The 23,959-nt window shown below is 37.7% G+C and overlaps 3 protein-coding genes and 1 long non-coding RNA gene across 4 annotated transcripts; 3 read left to right on the plus strand and 1 right to left on the minus strand.

The window, feature by feature from the left end:
• Positions 1-1,121: 1,121 nt before the first annotated feature.
• Positions 1,122-23,915, minus strand: LOC124448035. The gene is made up of 3 exons (XR_006948904.1): positions 23,905-23,915; positions 10,476-10,482; positions 1,122-1,480 (listed from the first exon to the last, which is right to left on the minus strand). It is a non-coding gene; the product is annotated as an uncharacterized LOC124448035 (long non-coding RNA).
• LOC124448016 lies at positions 7,556-10,076 on the plus strand. The gene is made up of 2 exons (XM_046999030.1): positions 7,556-7,818; positions 8,759-10,076. Exon 2 carries the CDS (start codon positions 8,789-8,791, stop codon positions 9,839-9,841), a length of 1,053 nt encoding a protein of 350 aa, XP_046854986.1. The 5' UTR covers positions 7,556-7,818; positions 8,759-8,788; the 3' UTR covers positions 9,842-10,076.
• On the plus strand, positions 13,490-17,707 carry LOC124448025. Its single transcript, XM_046999040.1, has 5 exons — positions 13,490-13,731; positions 16,007-16,189; positions 16,319-16,456; positions 16,819-17,058; positions 17,358-17,707. Exons 1-5 carry the CDS (start codon positions 13,674-13,676, stop codon positions 17,441-17,443), a joined length of 705 nt encoding a protein of 234 aa, XP_046854996.1. The 5' UTR covers positions 13,490-13,673; the 3' UTR covers positions 17,444-17,707.
• On the plus strand, positions 21,978-23,903 carry LOC124448005 (lariat debranching enzyme B-like). Its single transcript, XM_046999018.1, has one exon. It carries the CDS (start codon positions 22,166-22,168, stop codon positions 23,453-23,455), a length of 1,290 nt encoding a protein of 429 aa, XP_046854974.1. The 5' UTR covers positions 21,978-22,165; the 3' UTR covers positions 23,456-23,903.
• Positions 23,916-23,959: the final 44 nt, after the last annotated feature.

Consider the following 23,959-nt stretch of genomic DNA (forward strand, 5'->3'; position numbering starts at 1 on the left):
AATATATAGAAGGGCAACTCGCAGGTGAAACGCGTGCGCATGCGTTAGGTCCGCCATTACTCTGGCCAGTAACTTGACGCTGGCATATAATAGAGAATATATAGAAGGGCAACTCGCGTCGGTAACCTTTGATGTAAGCGTGGGGCCAGTTTGTTTCGCGCATACCGGAAATGTGACGGCCGCCATTACTCTGGCCAATGAAGTGTACAACATTTACTATGAAAATATAAGGAGTGGAAGCCGTAAAGTGGGTTAAAATGTAGATTTTTTGAGCTGTTGGCTGTTTTTGGCATCTTTTGAAAGAAATTGAAATAAAAGGCAAGTATTTTGTATATATCATGTAACAAATGCATTTATTTAATAAATTTATAGCGAAATTCAGTCGGAAAGCTTGAACAGGTTCTGAGGTCCACAAGTCCTGAGGACTTAAATAAACTTGGATGCATTACATGTTAAATATATTATTGTGATATAAAAAGCTTTTGTTTTCAATTTAGTTTTATAAAGGACAAAAAATTATATGCACAAAGCCCTCAAAGGTGTGTGACTTTAATGTACTTTCTGTCTTTCTTTTAGTTGTTGCGAATATGCGGTTCGCAAATTTTATGGCGTAATAAATGCGCATTCTTACAAAAGTTTCTGCAAGAACTCAAATGGGAATTCCGTACAGCAATCAAATTCCTTTGGTATGGACTTGACGGTGTGTAATATACTTCGACAGACACCTTCGCTCTTTGTGTAGACAGAAAACGTCTTAATAAATGTGTCTTCAAGTTTGATGATGTATTCTACATAAGGAGAAGATGGTGATTGTAGTCCTCCTAAATCAGATTTCTTTTCATTGTCTTTAGGAAAACGGAAAATACTCAATTGTGGATGAGATGCTTTGCTTTTAGAACAGTTCGTAGCAGAACAAAATGTTCTGCTTCCCCTTTTAATTTTACCTTTTCACTCATGACTACAATATTAATTCGAAAACAGTTAAAAGTAGCTTTGGAAAATGTACAACTTTATAATCTTGAATCAAAAAGTTGCAGTAGAGACGCATACGTGAGAAAGATCTACAGCAAACCCAATATACAATGCTTTGGGCGATTTGAGAATTGAATAACATTGGAAACTTATTTTGATAAAGACATTTCTGAGTGAAAAATATGTGCAAAATAACAGCAATATAATAAATATTATATTTTCTTAATGGTTACAAGACTAAAAACATGTCTTTGTCATTAAAGATTTACATGGTGCACAAAAATCTTTAACACAAAACAATTTAAATTTAGAATGTGTGCATTTCATGCAATAGAATATACAGAATAAAATACAGCAATTCAGTACACATATTTACATTTCAAAAGTATAATGACAACTTTATTCAGAGATGAATATAAGAGAAGGGTGTGCAGCCCTCCTAGCTTAAGCTAGATGGGGGTGCAGAAGAAATGCTAATTTCTCTATAAATATTGGTATACTAAACAAGCTGAAGAAATTGTGATCAATGTTTAATAGAGCACCCTTACAAAACCACCCAATCATAATAAAAACGTAATAGAATTTAACAAACAAAGTTTAACATGCTACTGCAACAAGTAGACACTAAAACCTAATCCAACATACTAAAACTACATAACACAAGACACTTGCAACATAATCCTTACTTGAGAACTGAATGCCAAAATAACAACTAGAAAAAATATCAGAAAATCAATCATAACTATTGGTAATAAATTTAATAGAGCACAAATTACAGCAAGGCAAAATTTATAAATAAGGCAAACAGAGTGTATACCTCACTAAAACTACATTTGGTATTAAAAATGCCCAACTATTAACATATTAACATTTCACTAATGCTTAAAATGATAAACAAACCCTCCATGGTTTGAAACTGAATGTTGCAAATTATTATCAGTTATAATTCACACACAAGCATCATGAATCATTATTGGATTACTTGGTTAGCTGGTTGATTAACTTGATTTATAGTTTAGCAAGTTGGCAAGTTGCAACCTGAAATATTACAGCGTTGGTACAAGTAAAACTCTGACAAGTTTGTGTTTTAAATAATGCATTTATAATAACACCTCAAAAGTTTGAAATTTGTAATTCAGAATGGACGAGAACGCAAGAGATTTTACTTCTGGACTTCTATTCACCTAACATACTGACAACTCTATATGATGATGCTGCCCGTCGAATCGACGATGGCTGTCTGACTTCCACAAGCGCGCTCGTGGCTTAACAAGCCAAAGCGGCTTGCGCAGGTCCTGTTGCAGTGTTGGCAATGAAATTCTCCCGAGTCTGCGACAGTGGAGGCGTTCCTGGTAGCGTGACGTCTTGATCGTTTAACAGCGTTGCTCCGCCGCCTTAAATCATCCATCTTGTTGAACCGTTACGTGACTTGTCTCTCCAGTCGCATCGATCCGCCGCTTCGAGCTGCCAATCATCTATTGAAATTTGACATGTTTTCAAAATGTATTTGAGAGAGTCTTTCCAATGCAGGAGCGGACGACCAGTACGTCTTTTTCCTTCAGCGAGCTCTCCAAAAAGTAGCTGTTTGGGTAATCGATTGTTTGCCATGCGAGCAACATGACCAGCCCACCTTAGCTTCATTTTGGCGAGGGTAATCTCAATGTCCATGGAGTTGGCTCTCGTCAGAATTTCGTCATTCGTTACTCTTTGTTGATAGGAAATGCGGAGGATTGCACGTAGGTGAGGTTGTTGTAGCCGACGGAGACGTGTGACGTGTCTACGGTATAACGTCCAAGATTCGGCACCATACAAGAGAGTCGACAGTACCACTGCATTATACACGGTGATCTTTGTAGTATTTTTAATGTCATGCGAAGACCACAGACGTTTCCACAGCCTGCCGAATGACGAACTGGCACACTGTAAGCGGTTGTCAAGTTCTTTGTCAATGGAGCAGTCGCTGGTAACAGTACTGCCAAGATACTCGAAGGATTGAACGTTTGCGAGCGGAGTGTCATTGACAGTGATCGGGGATGTTATCGGTGAGTACGAGAGAGACATGACTTCTGTTTTCTTCGTGTTGAGGATCACGCCGAAGGATTTGGTAGCAGCCGCGAAGCTATCCATCATGCGCTGAAGGGATTCCTCCGAGTTGGCAACAAAAGCGCAATCATCTGCGTATTGAAATTCTCTCATCAGTGTCCGCGTGCATTTGGTGCTGGATTGGAGGCGACGAAGGTTGTAGAGCGAGCCATCCATCCTGGATCGTATGTATATGCCTTCTTCAGGTATGTTTTCAAAGGCATATGTGAAGAGAGCAGTCGCGAAGAGGGAGAAGAGGGTGGGAGCAAGTATACAACCTTGCTTCACTCCATTGTTGTATTGAATGTCACGAGTCAACTCGTCGCCTACCGAAATCTTGACGCACATGTTGATATGTAATAACTTTAAGATATTGACAAATTTTGGTGGGCAGCCCATTTTTGCGAGAATGGTCCACAGTGCCTAACGGTTCACAAGATCAAACGCTTTGGTAAAGTCAACAAAAGTCATGTACAGCTTTTGGTCCTGTTCTCTCGATTTCTCCATGAGCTGTCGAAGGGCGAATATCATATCACTCGTTCCACGATTTACGCGGAATCCACACTGGGTTTCTGGCAGTACTGCTTCGGCAATAGGATCGCGCATTCTGTTTAGCAACATTAGAGCGAATATTTTCCCGGCTACAGCCAACAGACTGATGCCTCGATAATTGTTGGGGTTATGGCGGTCATTCTTCTTGAAGATGGCGATAATGTTTGCATCACGGAGTTCAGCAGGAATGGTCTCATCGGACCAGGTCTTTTCAGTTATGCCATGCAGATGTTTTGTAACCAAGGGTCCTCCGCGCACAAATAATTCTGGTGGAATTCCATCAGGGCCCGCACATTGTTGCACTTGATATGTTTGATGGCATTTTCAAATTCTTCGAGAGGGGGAACATCACCAAGGGTGTCAATCATAGGTCGTTGAGGGAGGTTGTTGATGTTATCCTCATCATAGATGCTGGTCTCGCTTAGAAGCTGTGTGAATTGCTCAGTCCACCGTTCTCGGATGTCGTCGGATGTCGTAAGGAGCTTGGTACCGTCTGAGTTGAGCAGCGAGACAACAGAGCTCTTTTTTGGCCCGTAAATGACGTTCAGCAACCTAAACAATTCTTTCGCATTTCTAGTGTCAGCATATCTTTGGGTCCTTCTGCGCATTCTTGCCACCATTTGTCTTTCATAACTCGGAGTCTGTTCGTTATGGTCCTCTTTATTTCCTTTAGTCTGTCACCGATTTCATTCATTCTTGCTTTCATTAGTTCGGCAATTTCTACGTCATTCTAATCAAACCAGTCCTTATGAGAATGCTTTTGGTAGCCAAGGACAATCTCAGCTGAGTTAAGAAGAACCGTCTTCAGACTATCCCACTCTGGAGCAGCGATATTCTGTAGCTGTTCGTCGATGCAGGTTCTGAGGGATGTTGCGACGTCTTCTGATTTGAGTTTCGAGACGCAGAATTTCTTCGGAATTTTCTGAGCTTTTCTGGGTGCAGGTTTGCCGATCTTGAGACACACCTTTGAAATTAGAAGTCTATGGTCCGTCCAACAATCAGCACCTCGCATGACTCTAGTGACATCGAAGTCTGATATGTCTTTTGACTTTGTAATGATGTAGTCAATTAGGTGCCAGTGACCAGAGCGAGCGTGCTTCCATGTTGTCTTTAATTTGTTTGGTAGTTGGAAGTACGAGTTGGTGATAGTCAGGTTGTTTTCAGCGCACATTGTCAAGAGAAGATTACCATTGCTGTTTACATTGCCGATGCCATGGTGACCGAGAACGGATGGCCAGGTGTGGAAATCATTGCCAACTCTAGCGTTGAAATCGCCAAGGACGATACATTTGTCGTGGGCTGGAATAGTGCGAATGATGGCTAACAAATCTTCATAAAATGCATCTTTCATGATGTCAGAATGCTGCATAGTAGGAGCATACACGCTGATGAGATGGAGCGAACGTTGCTTATTCAACGGCAAATGAAGTGACATGATGCGGACCGAATGTCCAACTGGAAACTCAGATAATCGGAGGGAGGACTTGATAGCAAAGCCAACTCCTGATTCGTGTTTCTCTGAAGAATGTTTGCCTTTCCAGTAGAAAGTGTATCCGCCCGCTGCCTCTGTGAGTGATCCTGAATCGTGGAGTCTTGTCTCGCTTAGAGCAGCAACGTCAATATTATAACGATGTAGCTCACGGGCTACAAGAGCGGTAGAACGCTCAGGACGAATGTTTCTGGATTGTCATTTAGGGTTCTTACGTTCCAGGCCGCAAGTTTTCGAATTTCATTGTTATTTCGACCGCTTTGAGTGAGTACCCCCAGCCGTGGTGTACTGAGCAGGCGAGTGATGAGTGCGTTTTACTCCACCTTTTCTAGGAGCTTCCCGGATTGGGGAGGTGCGCATCCCTAAAAGGGCATCCTTGTCGCTTGGTGAAATACCGAAGGATATTATCTCTCATTCTATCCAGCGATTGTTAGAATCCAAGCCCAGCAATCGAATTTCGCACTAGAGGCTGCCAGCCAACTAAACCTGCCCCCTTCATGAGCCATCCGTATTGATGGACTTTTAAGGACTTTGATTGCAGACTGCATGCACAGTGAGAAGAGCATGGTTGTGCAGGCCATGTTCTATTGGCTTGGCCACGCGATTCCAATCTTCAGTGGCACAAACGATCGCGACGACTGTGAAACTACGCGGTTGCAGGGAGAGGCCGTCGACACAGTTAATCCGTGAGTGCCCTTTGCTGGCGTTTTTCTCGTTACGCCGAAGACCATTTACCCATAGCTGGGGACTATTTAATCCATAGCTGGGCAAAACTTGTCAGACAGCAGGGCGTGTCCACACGTCGGTGGGCTTGGCCTGTCGTGACTGCGGGGGGTTTGTCCTCCGGAGGTTTCTGTCAGGGTTACCTCACCCTTAGCCTTTGGGCAGTCAAACCCTAACCGCAAGGCAGCGGTTTCCAGTTAATTTAATGGCGCCGGAAACTCGCCCTCGCCATAGCCCGTTAGCCAAACACAGGCTGCACCACGAGTAGGTGGGGTTGACTTGACTGACAGAAGCTTTATTATCACTTGGACATTTGCGGCACTTTTAATGCGCGTCCGTATAAGTCCTTACAACTCTATAGCAGTAAAATAAACACCCTACATTGTAACATGTAATTTTTGCCAATAAAAAACCTTTACGGACTTGCCAGCAATTAAATAATGGCCTCTCACCTTATTTCTTTCACGTTTTGTCACAAAATTCCATGATCTTCCAAAACAGTTAGCATTTTAGGCGATTATTATCCCAAAAGCGCACTTTTCAATATTATTTTATAGTATGCCAGCGTCAAGTTACTGGCCAGAGTAATGGCGGACCTAACGCAAGCGCACAGAAAATCATTTGTCCCTTGGTAATGGTAGAGTTCGGATCTTGATCAGAGCGTAAAAATAACGAAATTTTTGGAATGAAAAGGTTCACGGAAAGTGAATCAAAGTGATAAATCGAGAAGCAAGGTGAGGTGAACTTGGTCGATCTGCTCTTACGCTGCGGTTTTCCTTTAAAACATATCAAAGTCTTTAAGGTAAATGATTTGAACCGGGAGTATCATTACATGTTTGTAAATGTAGATCGTCAGGTTGGTATAGTCCTGAGAAGGACTGTTTTGTTGTTGTTGACTGACTTTTCGACAACCTTAGCAGTAGTCATCTTCAGAGTCAAGTGAATCAAAGAGAAGATCACTACCGCTAAGGTTGTCGAAACGTCAGTCAACAACAACAAAAACAGTCCTTCTCAGGACTATACCAACCTGGACGATCTACATTTACAAACATGCAAAGTCTTTAAGGATATTCAATTATTGATATCGAGATGACAACCATGTAGTATTTCAAGCACAATAAAAATCGATGAAAAATACAATCGCTCTGTAAAAAGTAAAAATGCGAGTTATAGACTCAATATTTCTTATGAAACTGGATATTCAAGTTTCTTTTTTCTTCGGAAAAACAGATCTTTAAATCCACTGAAATGACAAAAAAAGTCAAACACTGTCTGACACCGTTTGAAAATTTACCTTCCGACGAAAGAAAAGTTTATGCTTGAATATTTTCTCGTCATATTTTCTATTGTATTGTCTTTTTAGCATACAGTGTAATTTTCAGTTGGCTTTTCCTCGTTACAAGTTGTAAGTTACAACGAACTCACTGTAGTAAAGTTTCAGCTGTAAAAAATAACCTTTTGCGAGGAGTTGGCCTCGTGTGTTGTTTGTCGAGATGTTGTTTATATGTTTATGCTTTCGCAATTTGTATTCAAATTTATATTGGCCTTGTATGTTTGGCACTCAGGGAATGAAACTGACGTACAAACCGCGTGAATATTCGACTTTGAAGGACTGAAACTGACGTACAAACCGCGCAAGAGACTAGGACTTTGGCTTCAATTTTATATCTATAAAATGTATTGTCGTTATCATTCCAGATATATATATATATATATATATATATATGGAGTTCACTGGAAACAAACTGCGCGCCACGCTTACATCAAAGGTTACCGACGCGAGTTGCCTTCTAAATATTCTCTATTCTATGCCAAGAATTTGAACGTGGCACTCTGCTCACTTCCGGCAATCGTTGGAGCGACGGAAAACTTTGGAGGAGTACATGTCCCCATAAAAAAATTCTTTGAAAGGATAAGGAAGTCGAAGAGTGTTGGCAACAGATAAACTCAATTTGGCCGATTCTCCTTTGCTTGTTTGTTTCTTTGCATCGTTTTAAAAGGTAGGTACAAATGAAGATATTTTAAACGTGAAATGTGAGAGAAGTTGCGAAATTCTTTGTGTTTAAACTTAACAGTCTACAACGAACGCATTCACTATAGAACGTGCGATGACTCTTTTCATATAAAATCATTTCATGATTTGCAACTAAATTGTAAAAAGTATAAAGTGATTGTGTCCTTCGTAATCAACATCAACGCTATTCCACTCATGGCGTGCAATCATCACAGACTGAAGCGCACACAAAGGGCCTGTTTTATTTTTATTCGCGTTCATATGAGCCTGGCTGGCCCGGTTAAATTGTTGTAGTATTTAATTTCCGCGACCCAATGTTGTGTTTCGCTTCCTTCACGCAAAATCTCGTTCAACCGGGCTTGCCGGCTCTTCCTAGCTCATATGAACGCAATTTAAAAAACATTTAAGAAGTGTTTGCACATGCAGGGTTATGCAATGTTTGGGAGAACTCGAGAGCAGATTAATGAAAGCCCGAGACCGAAGGTCGAGGGTTGTATCTGCTTGAGAGTTCTTACAAACGTCTCCGAGGTTTGCATAAGCCAGTGCAAACACGAAAAGCATCTTTTATTTCTTTTAAAAAATAACAATGATACGGAAAAAGACAAACATTTAATTTTTTCTCTAAAATGTACTCATGATCGATTTTCAAATTCTCTTGATCGATTGATTGAATGTTATGATTGATTTGAATGGTTAAGCTCAGATGTGTTTTGCATAGGCTAATGCAAACACAGCTGGAGTCCACTTAGTGCACGCGTTTCATTGCGTTTCATTGTGTTTCATTGTGTTTCATTGTGTTTTCTTGGCTTATCCGGGCTGGCCCGTCTTTTATGAACAGATCCTAAATAAAATTATGGTCTGCTTCTATTCCGGCCATATAGTATGATTTAAAAGAGATTAATCGGAAATCTTTGTTAACTTTTAAGATAAGAAGACAAAGCGATTCAATCCCTGTAATGGCTGACAAGTCAATGGAAACCAAGAAGGAAGAAAATATACAAATAGGATCGCAAATCTATCAGGCGTATTTCAGATTGAGAACAGAATCACACGTTGGATTATTGGCCAGAAGCTTCGACGAATTCCGTTTCTTTTGTATTGAGGACAAGGACATGAACGAATATCTGCAGTTTTCGCCCATTGGAGAAGGAGCATTTGGTGAATGCTTCCGAGTGAAACCAACTGAGAATGCACCGTCACATATTGCAAGTCTGGGGGAACATCTTGTTAAAAAGCTAAGAATAGAAAATGAAAAAGAGATAATTGAGGAGATTGCCCGAATCATGGTCGTAACCTCAATTGGCCATTATGGAATCGTGAAGTCGCACACCATAGAAACGAATGGGAAAGTAAGTGCTGTAGTTATTGTCAAAAATTCCTCTCAAAATGCCATTATTTATGCAACAATGCAATGCATCAATGGAAGACCCCTGTCTGAAGCAATTGAAAAGAAGCAGTTATCGAATTATGACAAATTGCGTATTGCTGTACGTGTAGCTGAAACAGTGAGTTTCATTCACGGATATAAACTCGCTCACTGCGACTTGAGATGTGCTAATATCATGATTTGTAATGGTAGCAATGATCCCATCATTATCGACCTCGGAAGCATGAGAAAGAGTGACGTTCATGCTACATTTGACACCAGTGATTATCGTGCAATGATTTATCAGATGTACAGTGAAAATCCAGCAAACGTCCCCCCTGCCTTGAAGAAAATCTTTGAGAAATATGATGATAATGATTACTGGATTGATAAATCCATGGAACATTTGGTCAGAGATTACTTTCGCGAGTTTCGAATTTACTATGGTAATGTCTATGTTTCTGATGGTAGCTCCTCAAACTCAATTCCTGTACCTGCAAATGATTGGAATATTTTTATGATTGATTTTGAGTATTTTGACAACAGCAGAGGATTTACTGATTACATGAGAAAATTGGGCATCGATCTTGCAAAACAGGATCAGAAAATAAAAGAATATTTGGAAAACTTAAGTCTCGTGTAAATGAAAGTGGCAGTTAGTATAACTATGTATACAGTGACAAGTAAAACAGTGATGTACACAGTGGATGTACTGATGTACAGATTGAAATTAATGTAGTACACCAGCTGAATGGCATGTATATGTAAGTTACGTACTCATGGAAAATTTGTTTACACAGTTTTAAATGCAAACTGTTGCCTGTAGAAGCTGTTTTTTGAATGAAAATAATAAAAATTAGTATTCCCATGACAATGAACATGTGATGTGGATTCTTTTAGCACCAACCTTGTTCAAACGAGCTCGATTGTTGCAGAAACACCTCGGTCCAATATTTCACAAAGTAAAGACATAGTGCTTGTTTAAAAATGTCATTAAAATCTGGGATGAGACGAAGAAATATCGATTAGGATTTCTGGCACAAAATAACAAACAAGTTATGGTGTTATCGAAACAAGTTACGGTAAGTCTTGTCAAATTTTTAGAAGAAAACCATGTAATTGCAATAAAGACTTTTGACCAATCACAATTACTAATTATCACTTATGTTGTGAATTGAAGAGTGAAAGGAATTTAAACATTGGAAAATGACCATTCTGCTTTGTGCTTACCCTTTGTCTGCCAAACGGGCCTTTCAGACGCCCAAATCATTCACAACTAAGCTGCTCATTTGTTTACTTGGAAATAACCTGTTTCTATTCCTTTGTTGTTTTGTTTTACCTTAAAGGAGAATGGCAATGAAATTTTTTTTTGATACGTTTATCATAGATAGCTATGGAATACTTAATTTCGTGTTTTCGTGTCTCTTTTAAATTTTGCTGTCGAGAAAATTTGACATAAAGTTGAATCATTATCTGCCATTTTTGAAAAAAAGCCTTATGCTAAATTATGCCCGAATACATTACTGACGTCATTGGCTGGTATCAACTGAATGACACAATATAAAATAATAGTTTTATAATAATATATAGCACATTTGTTCCCTGGAATTTTAAAACAAAAACAACAGTCGGCGTTTGTTAAGATTAACAAAAGATGTGTAGTATATCACGCTTATATACTTTTCCAATATTTAGTCGTTCTAAGACGTAGAAACGTTTATTTTTGCAGACTTAGGGCTCTGTTCCACTCATCGCAAAACGTACTCGCAAGCTCGCTGCGAGTGCCTACGAGTTACTCGCAGCGAGCTACTATGTTCCACTCATCGCAAAACGTACTCGCAAGCTCGCTGCGAGTGCCTACGAGTTACTCGCAGCGAGCTTACTATGACTTGCAGCATAGTTAAATTAATTGAACAAAAATTTTTGATCGTGCGAACAGACTCGCAACCTCGCAGCGAGAGCATTTTGCGATGAGTGGAAAAGAGCCTTAAGACTTTAAATTTACGGTCTTTCGTGATAATATGCGTATTTAAAATGTGTGTAAAGTCCGTCTGGTGACGCGAGCGTTTTCGTATGCTAGCATAAACACAAGCAGGAAATGGTCTTCGATGTTTACTCCCTAAAATTTGAAAAATCCACCTAGAACATCTTTGATATGCGCCTAATCGATACAGCTTGTGTATTCTCTCCAGATCCTCATCAGACAGGGGCCAGTTTTCTTCAAGATACCGACACACGTCTACCTTTAACACACTTTCTGGCAGCATATTGTCCCTAAATTCTCATCTGATGCGCGATATATTTTTTGCTACTTTGGCTAGCAATATTGTGATACATCACACAACATCACACTATCACACTCGAATGACGTATGTCCGCAGTGTCGCATTCGTCTTTCTCCCGAAAATACTCGATGAAAACTCTCCTCACTGACAATTTTATCCATTCCGTTTATTTTTACGTCTTAATACTCTATAATTCGAGCGAAAACAGTTTGCAAAACGCTTGCAAATATCGAGCAAGAGTCTGTCATTATACTTTTTTATTTACAATTTTGCATAAATAATTATATAATATGTCATCTATAGCAGTGTAGCTAGGTTCTTAGCCAATTGCAATCGAGATTGCATAATATGCATAATAATAGTATTTCCCATGAAATTTTTAATATTAGCTAAAACCCAAGCTAGCACTATCATAATGTACAAAAAAGATGTTTGCAAATCAATGCACTGTGATGCATTGTGATACATTGTGATGGATTGTGATGCATTGTGATACATTGTGATGGATTGTGATGCAGTGTGATGTAGTGTGATACATTGTGATACATTGTGATGCATTGTGATACATTGTGAGGTAGTGTGATACATTGTGATGCATTGTGATACATTGTGATGCATTGTGATGCAGTGTGATGTAGTGTGATACATTGTGATGGATTGTGATGCAGTGTGATGTAGTGTGATACATTGTGAAGCATTGTGATGCATTGTGATGTAGTGTGATACATTGTGATGTATTGTGATACATTGTGATGCATTGTGATGCAGTGTGATGTAGTGTGATACATTGTGATGCATTGTGATACATTGTGATGTAGTGTGATACATTGTGATGCATTGTGATACATTGTGATGCATTGTGATGCAGTGTGATGTAGTGTGATGCATTGTGATGCATGTGATACATTGTGATGCATTGTGATGCAGTGTGATGTAGTGTAATGCATTGTGATACATTGTGATGCATTGTGATACATTGTGATGCATTGTGATGTAGTGTGATGTAGTGTGATACATTGTGATGCATTGTGATGCATTGCGATACATTGTGATGCATTGTGATACATTGTGATGCATTGTGATACATTGTGATGCATTGTGATGTAGTGTGATGTAGTGTGATACATTGTGATGTAGTGTGATGCATTGTGATGTAGTGTGATACATTGTGATACATTGTGATGCATTGTGATGTAGTGTGATGTAGAGTGATACATTGTGATGTAGTGTGATGCATTGTGATGTAGTGTGATACATTGTGATACATTGTGATACATTGTGATGTAGTGTGATGCACGGTTCTGTAATTTAATGGAGTGCCATCAAGATAACAAACGATGAAGAACGCTGTAGTGTGACGTTACGTAATGCATCACAAACTTTAATACTGTTTAGCCAAAAAATATATCGTGCATGGTCATAGATATAGTAGACCTCCTATATCTATGTGCATGGTATACACCAGCCAATGACGTCACTACCGCTCGAGATAATTTTATCAAAATTTTATCCAAGATGACGAAATTTATAAAACGTTTACTGCAAATATCTCAGCAACAAAATATTTTTGAAAAAAGGTTCAAAAATATGCCATAAAAATTTTCGTTGCCAATGTCCTTTAAATAAAATGCCTTTTCTTTAAAAAGGTATCTCCTATGCTAAATACCAAAACGGACAATATATTTGCCTACAGTATGTCGTTTAGGAATATTAGGAAATTTGAACTTCGAGTCTGTTTAAAAAAGTGCTCCGAATCTTTTTTTCATTTGAATAGATCTTTAATTGAGTCAGAGTCAGCCTTAATCTTTGATATTTCTGACATTCTTGATTGCTCGACTGACTTTTATTGTTTTCACGAGTGGAATAAATAGGTAATAAATTTTCATGTTAATTTTCAGGGCGAAAGAGTTTTTGTTTTGCACTGACCGCAGTGATGCGAAAAAATCAACAACAAAGTCAGCAATCTTATACTATCGGTGTTTTATTACACTCTCAGCCTTCAAAGCTGAGCAATTGAAATTCTTCAAAACATTTTTCTTTCGTGTCAAATGAAATGCGACAAAGTACGGAATTTGGGGGTACACTCCAAAGTGAGCGAACTAATACGTCATAATTTATGCTCAACGCATTAGCAACATATTTGCACAAACAAAATCTTTGAAAGAGATAAGGAAGGTGACGAATTTGGCAATGGACAACTCGATTCTCGTTTGCTTATTTGTGGGTTTCTTTACCGTTTTAACATCTGGTAAGTACATCAATACTATCATAAACAAGAGGATGAATGTGAACATTTTTGAACATTTGAAACCTTTGTCGTTTCATTCTACAACAAACACATTTTATATTTCAATTTAAGATGGCTGACGCATTCGGTGTCAAATAAACTCATGATTTGCTACTGAATCGGTAGAGATATGACGGTATTGGGAGCAACGTAATCAGTGCTACAACTATGAAATAGAACACTGAAGTGTTCCAACGCTATGCCAGTCGTTTCATAAGATAGTATTCAATACGGACTGAAAGTATCGTTAATGTATAATCCCAATGTCATTTGTTAAAATTTGGTGATATGATTCGGAAGTATAGAAAGACATTTGACAGTTTTAACTCATCCTTTGTAGTATTTAATTGCATTCAACTTTATCGAGACTTTAGCATGTTGTTTATACTGATTTTCAGCTGTTTAGTAAAGTCGGGTTTTTAACATTTCCCAGTCCCCTGTGGAGTTGGTCAGGCCCCTAAAGTATATTACATTGTAAGGATATAAGAAGTAGATAAGAGATAGAAACGAATTCAGACAGAAGCATTCAGTTGCAAATAAATAATTTTGTCTCGATTTATTCGGTAGCGAAAAATGCAGACGTGTTGAAGAATGACGAGACCAAAATATGTACACAGTAGATTCTTGAACTTCTGAGCCATGTATACAATGGATGACTAGCTTCTTTGACCAGAATCGAAATTGAAACGTAAATATCGTGATGATAATATGACACCTATGTGTTGTTGAGGGCAATCGTCGCGTTAGGTTTACTTTAGACTCACCTAAGCTTATGTGTTGTACATGTTTGAATGTGACCTATACTTTTCATAAGGAAAATGTTCTTCTGATCAAATGATGTAGTTGACAACATTTGAGTTTGACACCTTTTGTTGAGTTTTAGGTTCACTCAATTGAGAAGCGAGGAATTTATTAATTTACATACGTGTGGGAATGTATATGCAAATCGTATACAAATGGAACTGAACTATTAATCCATCTTATTAGCCCTGCCACATGCATTGTCTATTCTCTTATTCATCATGTTGTCGTGCACGCAGTAGTGTTTTGACTTTAGCCAAAATGGAGCTTTCGCGCTATGACGCATGATAGAACTCGGCATTGATCAACATAAATATTTTGTACATTAGTCATTAAGTATATCCGTGTGATTAACTGGGATGCAATTACAGGTATAAGTAGTTTCAAGTGAAATTGCTTATAAGCATGCACACTCGTGAGTTTTTTAAAGACTGCAACGAAAGATTTTCCATCTTTAAAAAATTCGCGAGTGCATAATGCAGGAGAGGCTATACTATTGACTTGCTATAAGAATATACTATGAAATGTTTCGCAAAATACCATATACCTCTTTCTCGCTTTGTTACAGTCTATCGCTTCTGGAAAGGATCGTTGCGTTGCGGCGGCGCATCTATCTTAAACTTTTTTGTACTTGTTGTTGTGTTTTTATTCGTTGCATTGTTTTTTAATTCTTAAATTTCGCACCATTGCAATTTTGGAAATCTTTGTTTACTTGCTACTGCCGCCATGTTTTTTTTGATCGAAAAGAAAATTGTTTGGTATCACTGCTTTTCAGCTAATCAGGTAACAGTACTTACCGTGCAATTACACATTTTCACAATGTAATTACATCTTTTCTACATTGCAATTACAGAAATTTCTGTTGTGCAATTGCACTTTACTGCAGTGCAATACAGACTTTCACAGTGCAATTATAGATAAACTGCACTGCAATAAACCAATCACGGTCGAGAAATATTTGAAACTAATATTGTTAGCGGCGTTGTAACTATTGTAAAAACTAAAATTGGATTTTGGTTGGAATTAGCTTTTAACCAGATTTCTTACGCAGTTTCATTGATGCAAACGCACTTTTCGTTTATGTCATTTTATCGGGTCAGTTAGACTTTTTCGATCATATTTTTTTACATGTTTGTAAATGTAGATCCTCCAGGTTGGTATAGTCCTAAGAAGGACTGTTTTTGTTGTTGTTGACTGACGTTTCGACAACCTTAGCGGTAGTCATATTCAGAGTCATAATGACTCTGAAGATGACCATTTTGACTCTGAATATGACTACCGCTAAGGTTGTCGAAATGTCAGTCAACAACAACAAAAACAGTCCTTCTCAGGACTATACCAACCTGGACGATCTATTTACAAACATGATACTCGGGCTCAAACCATTTACTTCATATTTTTTAGTAGTTTCTCTAATCCAATCGGACTTTTTCAGGCAATATTATCTCAGTTAAAGTGCACTTCAACGTTTTCACTGTGCTTGAAGGAGAGACATTCCAAATTACTTGTTCAGCCTCACACAGGGATAGAAAGCCGGAAATACAATGGTACCACATCGACAGCAGATTCATAAGAACAAATCTTACTGACTTTATAAGTCCTGTCGTGTTTAACCAAGGTAAGGTTGTCGATCAGTTTTCAATCAGTTGTTGAAGAACGATAAAACACATAAGAAAATTCTATTTCTATTTTATCTTAATATTGAAATCGATTAACATAAGCTTTTTATTTTCTTAATGCAATTTAGCTTTCACTACCATCCATACCCTTACGCGTTCAAGCGCTCGACTGTCTTATTCCGGTGATTATTATTGTCTTGCCAAAATTGGAGATAGCGAACAAGAACGAGTCAGAAGCAGCGGAGTTCCAATAATGGTCATTACAGGTATGAGTCTTGATGTTGAAACTTGAGAGCTTATTCCAGTCTAGTGTCTTCATCATTTGAGATCTGTTGTTAAAACGTCAGTCACTACATATTCCAGTATAGTATCTTCATAATGAGTGATCTGATGTTAAAACGTGAGTGCTTACATACTCCAGTCTAGTCTCTTCATCAGGAGTGATCTGATGTTGAAATTTGTGTTCTTACATACTCCCGTCTAGATTCCTCCGTGATCTGATGTTGAAAAGTGCAAACTTATAATTTTTTTAAAAAAACCCCAATAATTTGATTGTCAAATCTACACCCTAGCTTGGAATTTCAATTTTGTTACCATTAACAATCGTTGAAAAAATTTTTTCTGTCAGAAAAAAATATGCCAAAAGTAAAAGCCACGAGAAAGATCAGCGGTAGTTCAACGACTCTCACATGCAAAGTCATCCCTATAGGCCGTGGAATATTGTCATGGCGTCGCGGTGGCAAGATTTTAGAGAAAAATGAAGGGAACGAAGTAAAACTTACGACAAGCACGCATGGGAAGTACTCATGTGTGGGTAATGTCACTTTGGGTGGATACAGATATTTTTCGAGTTCCGTTGAGGCGAGAGGTTCGTACATTTGTAAGATTAATTTATGATCACATAAAGCTCAAACGAGGCTCCTATTTCAAACTGTTACAACTGTTTTCAGTATCGTAAAACGGATAATTTTATTGAAAGCGACAACCTTCTTCTCTATTTTTAACAATTTGCTTGTTTTTGTAACGCATGTACTTTCATATCCCCCTCCCCCTTTTTCTTTAAAAACATAGTTTGAGCTATCTTTCCACGATGTCATGATTGTAATATTGTCAATTACCTGGGACTTTTTATCGTTTTGTAACTTTAAGTCGTTTTTTCCTTTTCAGCCACCGCAAGTTGGTCGCACATGGCAGCGAAAACGAGCCTACTATGTTCGCTTTTCATGACACTTTTCGTATTTTTCATTGCGTGAAAATGAAAGGTGAAAAATTCAGCGCAAAATTGTTCATGTGGACTGGTACGAGAGTAACATGCCATATTTGATATATAGTAGATTTCATTAAACTGTTTTTTTTTGTTTTTAATGTATCATGTGCGTAGTAATAAATACGATATTTATTGTAATCTGTGGCCCTCAAGTTAGAGCCGACTAAGAAGTCAGCCCCCAGGTTTCCTCGTATTATGTAAATATTTTGTTGTCCAATCGTTTAAAAACAATGGATTCCTTATAAAATAACTATTGTTAATGATCTGAAACTTACAATGCACAACTAAACCTGCGGGCTCATTCTAATCCTAGCGTTTGTCTTGACGAATCTTGTAATTTCATTGGCTCGTAGCAGAGCAGCATGTATTGCCCTGTGCATGAATTGATGCTTACTATTTATTTGCTCCCTTTTTAATGTATAGTATGAAACCCAATACTTCTTTGTTTCAAAGGTACAGAAGTCATTCGTATTTAATCATTTATAATATTAGATAGGTGGTCTACTTTCATCTTCTGTTGTTTGCTGTAACTATTACTAGAGTAGATGTATTATGCTAAACTAGCAGTATGAAAATGTCAAAAACATAGCAGTATTCATAATGCAGATCTTTTTTACTTGGCAAAAAAAGTTTGTTGTAATCTTGTAATCTTGTATTTAGCACTGTTCATGCTGAAGCACGTGCATCACGCTGAGCATTGTGGTATACGGTGGCACTTCTAGGCTAAAAGGATTTTAGTATACGCTTTGATTTTTTTATAATTTCAAAATTGATTTGATTTGTATTTGCTTCTTTTTAAATAAAAATAAATTCAACGTAGATACAAAATAACATTATTTGTTTGAATTTTACGGGGCATATAAATCTAATATGATTTTAGTATAGTTTGAACGAGTAGTTCTTGAAAACTAAATAATTAAGAAAACAAATGAATTGGGATCAAAGCTTTCTTTCCAATTACGGTTTAAAAGTCCAGATTTTCCCTACATTTATTTCCTAATGGGGTCTGGTATCCAGTACATGTTGTGACGTCATGTAAGGAATACAGTCGCGTAGGCTCTATTCAAAACAAGTTATTTGCTTTTTGAAATAATCAATATTTTTGCCGATATTTCGAGTTTTGCGTCGTTTTTTTTCAGATTGTCCTCATCTGTGTCGGAACTATCATCTTCAGTTTCATCAGAAAATGATATAGGGTTGGGGGACTGTGTTTTACCGATGTCTGTCCTTGCAAATTGGTATTCTTTGTTTGCAATAGACGTCACTTCTAGTATTTCCACTGTCATTACGTATTCATATTTCCAGCTGTGTTCATTATTCAAATATGCCGGATTGCTGTTCAGTTTTTACTTGCTCTAATCGAGCTAATCGAGAAAAGGATAAAGGCTATTATAGGATACCGAAAGAAATTCTCCATAAAGGGGAAACATTAAAAAAACTAACAAATAGACGTCGTGAAAAGTGGCTCAGAAACCTTTCATTGTCCTCGAAAGGTATCGAAAGCCCCCATGCCGCGTATGTGGTGAACATTTTGTTAAAGGTGCGTAGACGAACTTTGTGATTCAATATTAAAACCAATTGCGAAAGAGTTTGAACTGAAGCGCCTTGCAAAATGTCTATAGACTCTATGAATATAATTGTTTACATTCATAATTTTTTTGTTTCCAAGGTCATCCAAGCAATGTCTACGACGAACACGACGTTGATTGGGCTCCTACACTTAAATTGGGTCACCAGAAATTAAAACCTATTCGTGAAAGTGCCATTAAAAGAAACGATCGGACCAAAAAGCGAGACCTTAAACGACGCCATTCCGAAGCAGCCGTTGCCCTCCTTGATTTACAAAAGCTGGCTCGACTGGAGTCTAACGTCCAACAAGAACATGAACACCCAGGAGAAAATAACTTATATTTACAACAAGGTAAAAGTATTTTTATATTTGCTTTTTGAAAAACTTTGTACTTATTCATAGTTTTGCTTCAATAGAGTCAAATATCAACCATGCTGAATGCCAGACTGAAAGACAGGTTCAACATGTAGAGTGCCAAACAGACCTAACAGTCAACTATTTAAAGTCAATGGAAGAAGACATAAAGAGATGCAATGAGGAACTATGCACACTTAAAGAGAAAGCCCTTGAAGCACTAATCAGTAGAAAAAGCTTTGAAAAGGATAAGGACAAGACCAAGTTTTACACTGGGCTGCCAAACTTCCTGGTACTATTACAAGTTTTCAACCTTTGTGAACCCTTTATAACACATACGAAGAGATCTTCTTTGGGAAAGTTCGAACAAATACTTTTGGTTCTGATGAGATTGAAATTAAATCTTCCACTACAGGATTTAGCTTACAGGTTTGGAGTATCATGCTCCACAGCATCAAGAATTTTCCACAAAATTGTTACCATCATGCATCAAAGACTCCAGTTTCTTGTGGAGTGGCCAAGCAGAGAAACATTGTGGGCAACTATGCCTATGGATTTTAGAAAGTCCTTTGGATGCAAAGTTGCTGTTGTACTAGACTGCTTTGAAGTTTTCATTGAGCGACCATCAAATTTATTAGCTCGTGCCCAAACATCGTCTAATTATAAACATCATAATACTGTAAAATTTTTGATCGGAATTGCTCCACAAGGAATTGTGACCTTCATCTCAAGTGCTTGGGGAGGAAGAGTAAGTGACAAACAATTAACTGAAGCAAGTGGTATTTTGGACAATTTATTACCTGGAGATGTTGTTCTTGCTGATAAAGGTTTTAACATTGAGGAGAGTGTTGGGCTTTATTGTGCTTCATTGAAAACACCAGCATTTACAAAAGGGAAAACACAGTTATCACCATATGAAGTGGAAGAGACCCGAAAAATTGCAAATGTAAGAATACATGTTGAAAGGGTGATAGGACTGGTTCGTAGAAAGTGCCAAGTTCTTCAAAGTGGTGCTCTTCCAATAGAGTACATGTACAAAAAACCTGGCGAAGTACAATCAGTAATTCAGTGTGCGAATTAGTTCAGAAAAAACGCTGTGCAATTTTTTTGACAAAAGTGTTTCTTTATAGGCATAATCAAATCGATATTACGTTAATTATTATATAGCGCTAATTGCTAAATTAATATTTTTAAAGGTGCACAAATTCATATGATTTACGACAGTGTTTTTCGTTAAAACCGTTGATTTTTGCACATCGTTTGAAAAAGCGATGTGCAGTTGTTTTCATTTTAGCTAAAACGATGTGCAAATTGCACATTGCACACCGTTAATTTGCACACTGCAGTAATTGATAAGATAGCAGTCATATGTTGTGCTTTAACTAATTTATCTCAATCTGTAGTCCCTGTGGAGTAAAACAATAGTCCCTAAAATTGAAAACTTTGAGAGCAACATGTAAGAAACATCTCCATCTATTTTATTAATAAACATCTTCATCTGTTTAACTAAAACTTTTGATATATTTATTGCTATTTGATGGCTAGAGCAATGTTTGTTATAAATATAATGCCATCTTTAAGTTTAGATATATCGTATGAAATTGGAAGGGTGGGAAGTGAGTAGAGGCTTTGAAAAATGCTGCCCAATGACTTCGGGTAGTATGCAATTCCTAAAAAAATATTCTGCCTTAACCACAATAGTATCCCACAATTCTTTGTCTGGAACAATTCTTTCAATGAAAATATCACTCTCATTCCAAACAATAAAATCACAGTAATCAAGTTCCGTGATATTTACTTGTGCTTAGACTTGAAAGTAGTAGCTGTGTTTCCTGCGAGTTGTAATGGAACAAAAATGTACCTACTCTCGCAAAAACAAGGCAATTGTTGTTGTCCATTACACGTCTTGATTTTACTTCATGGACCCAACCACAAACAAAAAAGTTGTAAGCTTCAAGACTTTTATATGCTTTCATTTGTTTCTTCGTATAAAATGAAGTTTGAACGACCAAATAATTTGATATGTCAGGAAACTGCAAGTTAGGGAAATTGTTATGATCGGTTAAAAAGTCATTCTTTTTTAGAGAATATGGATCCAGTCCATCACATAAGGAAAGCTTCTCTTGGTATCTTGACTTTGCCTTTGGTTGAAGAGATAAAAAGTACTCGGATACTATATTTTTCGTTGTTGCTGTTGGCTTAGTTATGGTAGCATTGGCCGCCATCTTTCACTTGAAAGCCGTAAAAACATTTTGAAGCAATAAATCACGTGATTGCAAACAAAGAATATCGCCTTTCCAATAGATGGGCATTTGGCATGATGTGACAATAGTAAAGAAAATAACTTGTTAAATTACTATAATGTTCAGGAAGCGATTACTTACATGACGTCCCGCACCGCGCATCGCCAGTCCTTTAGCGGTAAAACCGAGCGCTTAAACTGGTATATTTTTCAAATTTTGATTGACTGTACAGCGCAAAATATTTGTTCGATCACATCAAAATTTTGGAATATGGTTTTTGACACCTCGTACATTGGATAGTGTAAAACAACATGTAAATATTTCGTGTCAATTTTTGAATCAACAAGTGAAGATATTATTTAACTGGAGTACAAAGCAAAGAATAGTTATTTTTAAGTTTAATTTTAAAAAATCTCCAGAACAAGGTAAATGGTATTCTGAGCAATGGTAATCAGTGCGAAATAAATCTTCGAATCGGGTTGGAAAAGTTCGAATTGGGTGCGCAATACATAAACACAAACACGTTTTGAGGAAACTTATCATGAAAATTGCCGTGGAAGGCTGTGCCCATGGTGAATTGGATAATATATACACCGCTTTAGAGAATATACAACGTAGGGATCACATCAAGATCGATTTATTGATATGTTGCGGGGATTTTCAAGCCGTACGAAACGAAGAAGATTTGGAGTGCATGGCGGTGCCGCAAAAATACCGTAAAATGTGCAGTTTTTACAAGTATTACAATGGGGAGCGCAAGGCACCGGTTTTGACGATTTTTATTGGCGGTAACCACGAAGCGTCGAACCACTTGTGGGAACTGCCGTTTGGTGGTTGGGTCGCACCAAATATCTACTACCTTGGTTACTCTGGAGTTGTCAACTTTGGTGGCATGAGGATTGTGGGATTGTCTGGAATTTATAAGTACCATGACTATCATAAGGGACATCATGAGCGACCACCCTTCACCCAAGACACGGTCAGGAGTATATATCATGTACGAAGTTTGGATGTGTTCAAGCTGAAGTTACTATCCAAGCCAGTGAATATTGGACTATCACATGATTGGCCGAAAGGTGTTTATCACTATGGCAACCTTAATGAGCTTTATCGATGGAAGAGATATTTGCAAAAGGAGATCGAAGATGACACTTTGGGTAGTAATGCAGCACAAGAGGTATTGCGGACTTTACAACCAGATTTTTGGTTCTCGGCTCATCTGCATTGTCGGTTTCCTGCGCAAATTTACCATAGCCAGACCGGTAAAATGACTTATTTTTTAGCATTGGACAAGTGTTTACCTAGACGTAGGTACTTAGAGGTCATTGATGTTGGTCCAGCTAAGGGAGCATTAGAATTGAGTTATGATGCAGAATGGCTTGCGATTACTAAATCGACTATGCCACTTTTGAATACCAAACCCTTTGGTACAAATTTACCAAATGATGAATCAGTAATCTCATCTTTAAGACCAAACAAAGAAACCATTCAACATGTGATGGATTTGTTCAACAACGACCTTAAAATACCCGAAAATTTTTGCCAAACTGTGCCATTGTATAATCCAGTTCACCATAAGAAATATGTGCATGTGATGATGACTAAAAATCTGCAAACAGAAGAATTTTGTAGAAAATTGAAAATCGTTAATCCTTTTTGGATCACCGATGTGCCCAATGATAATGTTTTGGAGAACCCAGATGAGATTAACCTCAGCGAGGATGATGGGGATGAGGAAGAAATAGATCGGGAGGCTGTGAAGTGTAGCAAGTCTTCTTGTGTATCATCAGAAGTTGAAAAAGCAATAAAGACTCAGAGAAAGAAATTTTGAAAAGGTAAAAGAACCAATAAAAATCTTAAACTTCCTCCTCTAATGTTTGAGGAAAGCAATCAAAAGACAAGAAGAGTTCACTTTCCTGTTTAAACAGAAATGAAGATGCTTTTGCCAATTTCAAGATGACAAAGCTGAAGATTGTGATGTTTCTCTGACACTGACAAAATCATCAATTGACAGTCAGGTTTTCTCTGAACAAGCTTCATTTCTAGTTGCAATGAAGGTGACAACTTTAACTCAGAACCACCTGCTAAAGTCTTCAAGCTGGTGCGAAGAAATCAAAGTGTTTATTCTAAAAATGATGATTTGGACTGATAGTTGTAATCAGGTAGTTTATTTTTATCGGTCAAGATTTTTAAATAAACATTGCATGATTTGAGATTAATTTTGTACGATACTATTTATCAAAAGCGAAATATTTTTAAAATTATGGCTTTCATTTTTACACTCATGTACTTGTCTTCATTTTATTTACACGAATTTGGGACGAGTTACCTCAGA

This window comes from Xenia sp. Carnegie-2017, unplaced genomic scaffold, assembly GCF_021976095.1.
Source record: "Xenia sp. Carnegie-2017 unplaced genomic scaffold, XeniaSp_v1 HiC_scaffold_13, whole genome shotgun sequence".
Lineage (NCBI taxonomy): Eukaryota > Metazoa > Cnidaria > Anthozoa > Malacalcyonacea > Xeniidae > Xenia > Xenia sp. Carnegie-2017.

Bases quoted from the DNA above. Each gene is read 5' to 3' on its own strand.
- LOC124448016 (XM_046999030.1), top strand. From the start codon at position 8,789: ATGGCTGACAAGTCAATGGAAACCAAGAAGGAAGAAAATATACAAATA.
- LOC124448025 (XM_046999040.1), top strand. From the start codon at position 13,674: ATGGACAACTCGATTCTCGTTTGCTTATTTGTGGGTTTCTTTACCGTT. The intron at 16,457-16,818 runs GTATGAGTCTTG...TTTTTCTGTCAG, and splicing joins TCCAATAATGGTCATTACAG to AAAAAAATATGCCAAAAGTA. The intron at 17,059-17,357 runs GTTCGTACATTT...TTTCCTTTTCAG, and splicing joins GAGTTCCGTTGAGGCGAGAG to CCACCGCAAGTTGGTCGCAC.
- LOC124448005 (XM_046999018.1), top strand. From the start codon at position 22,166: ATGAAAATTGCCGTGGAAGGCTGTGCCCATGGTGAATTGGATAATATA.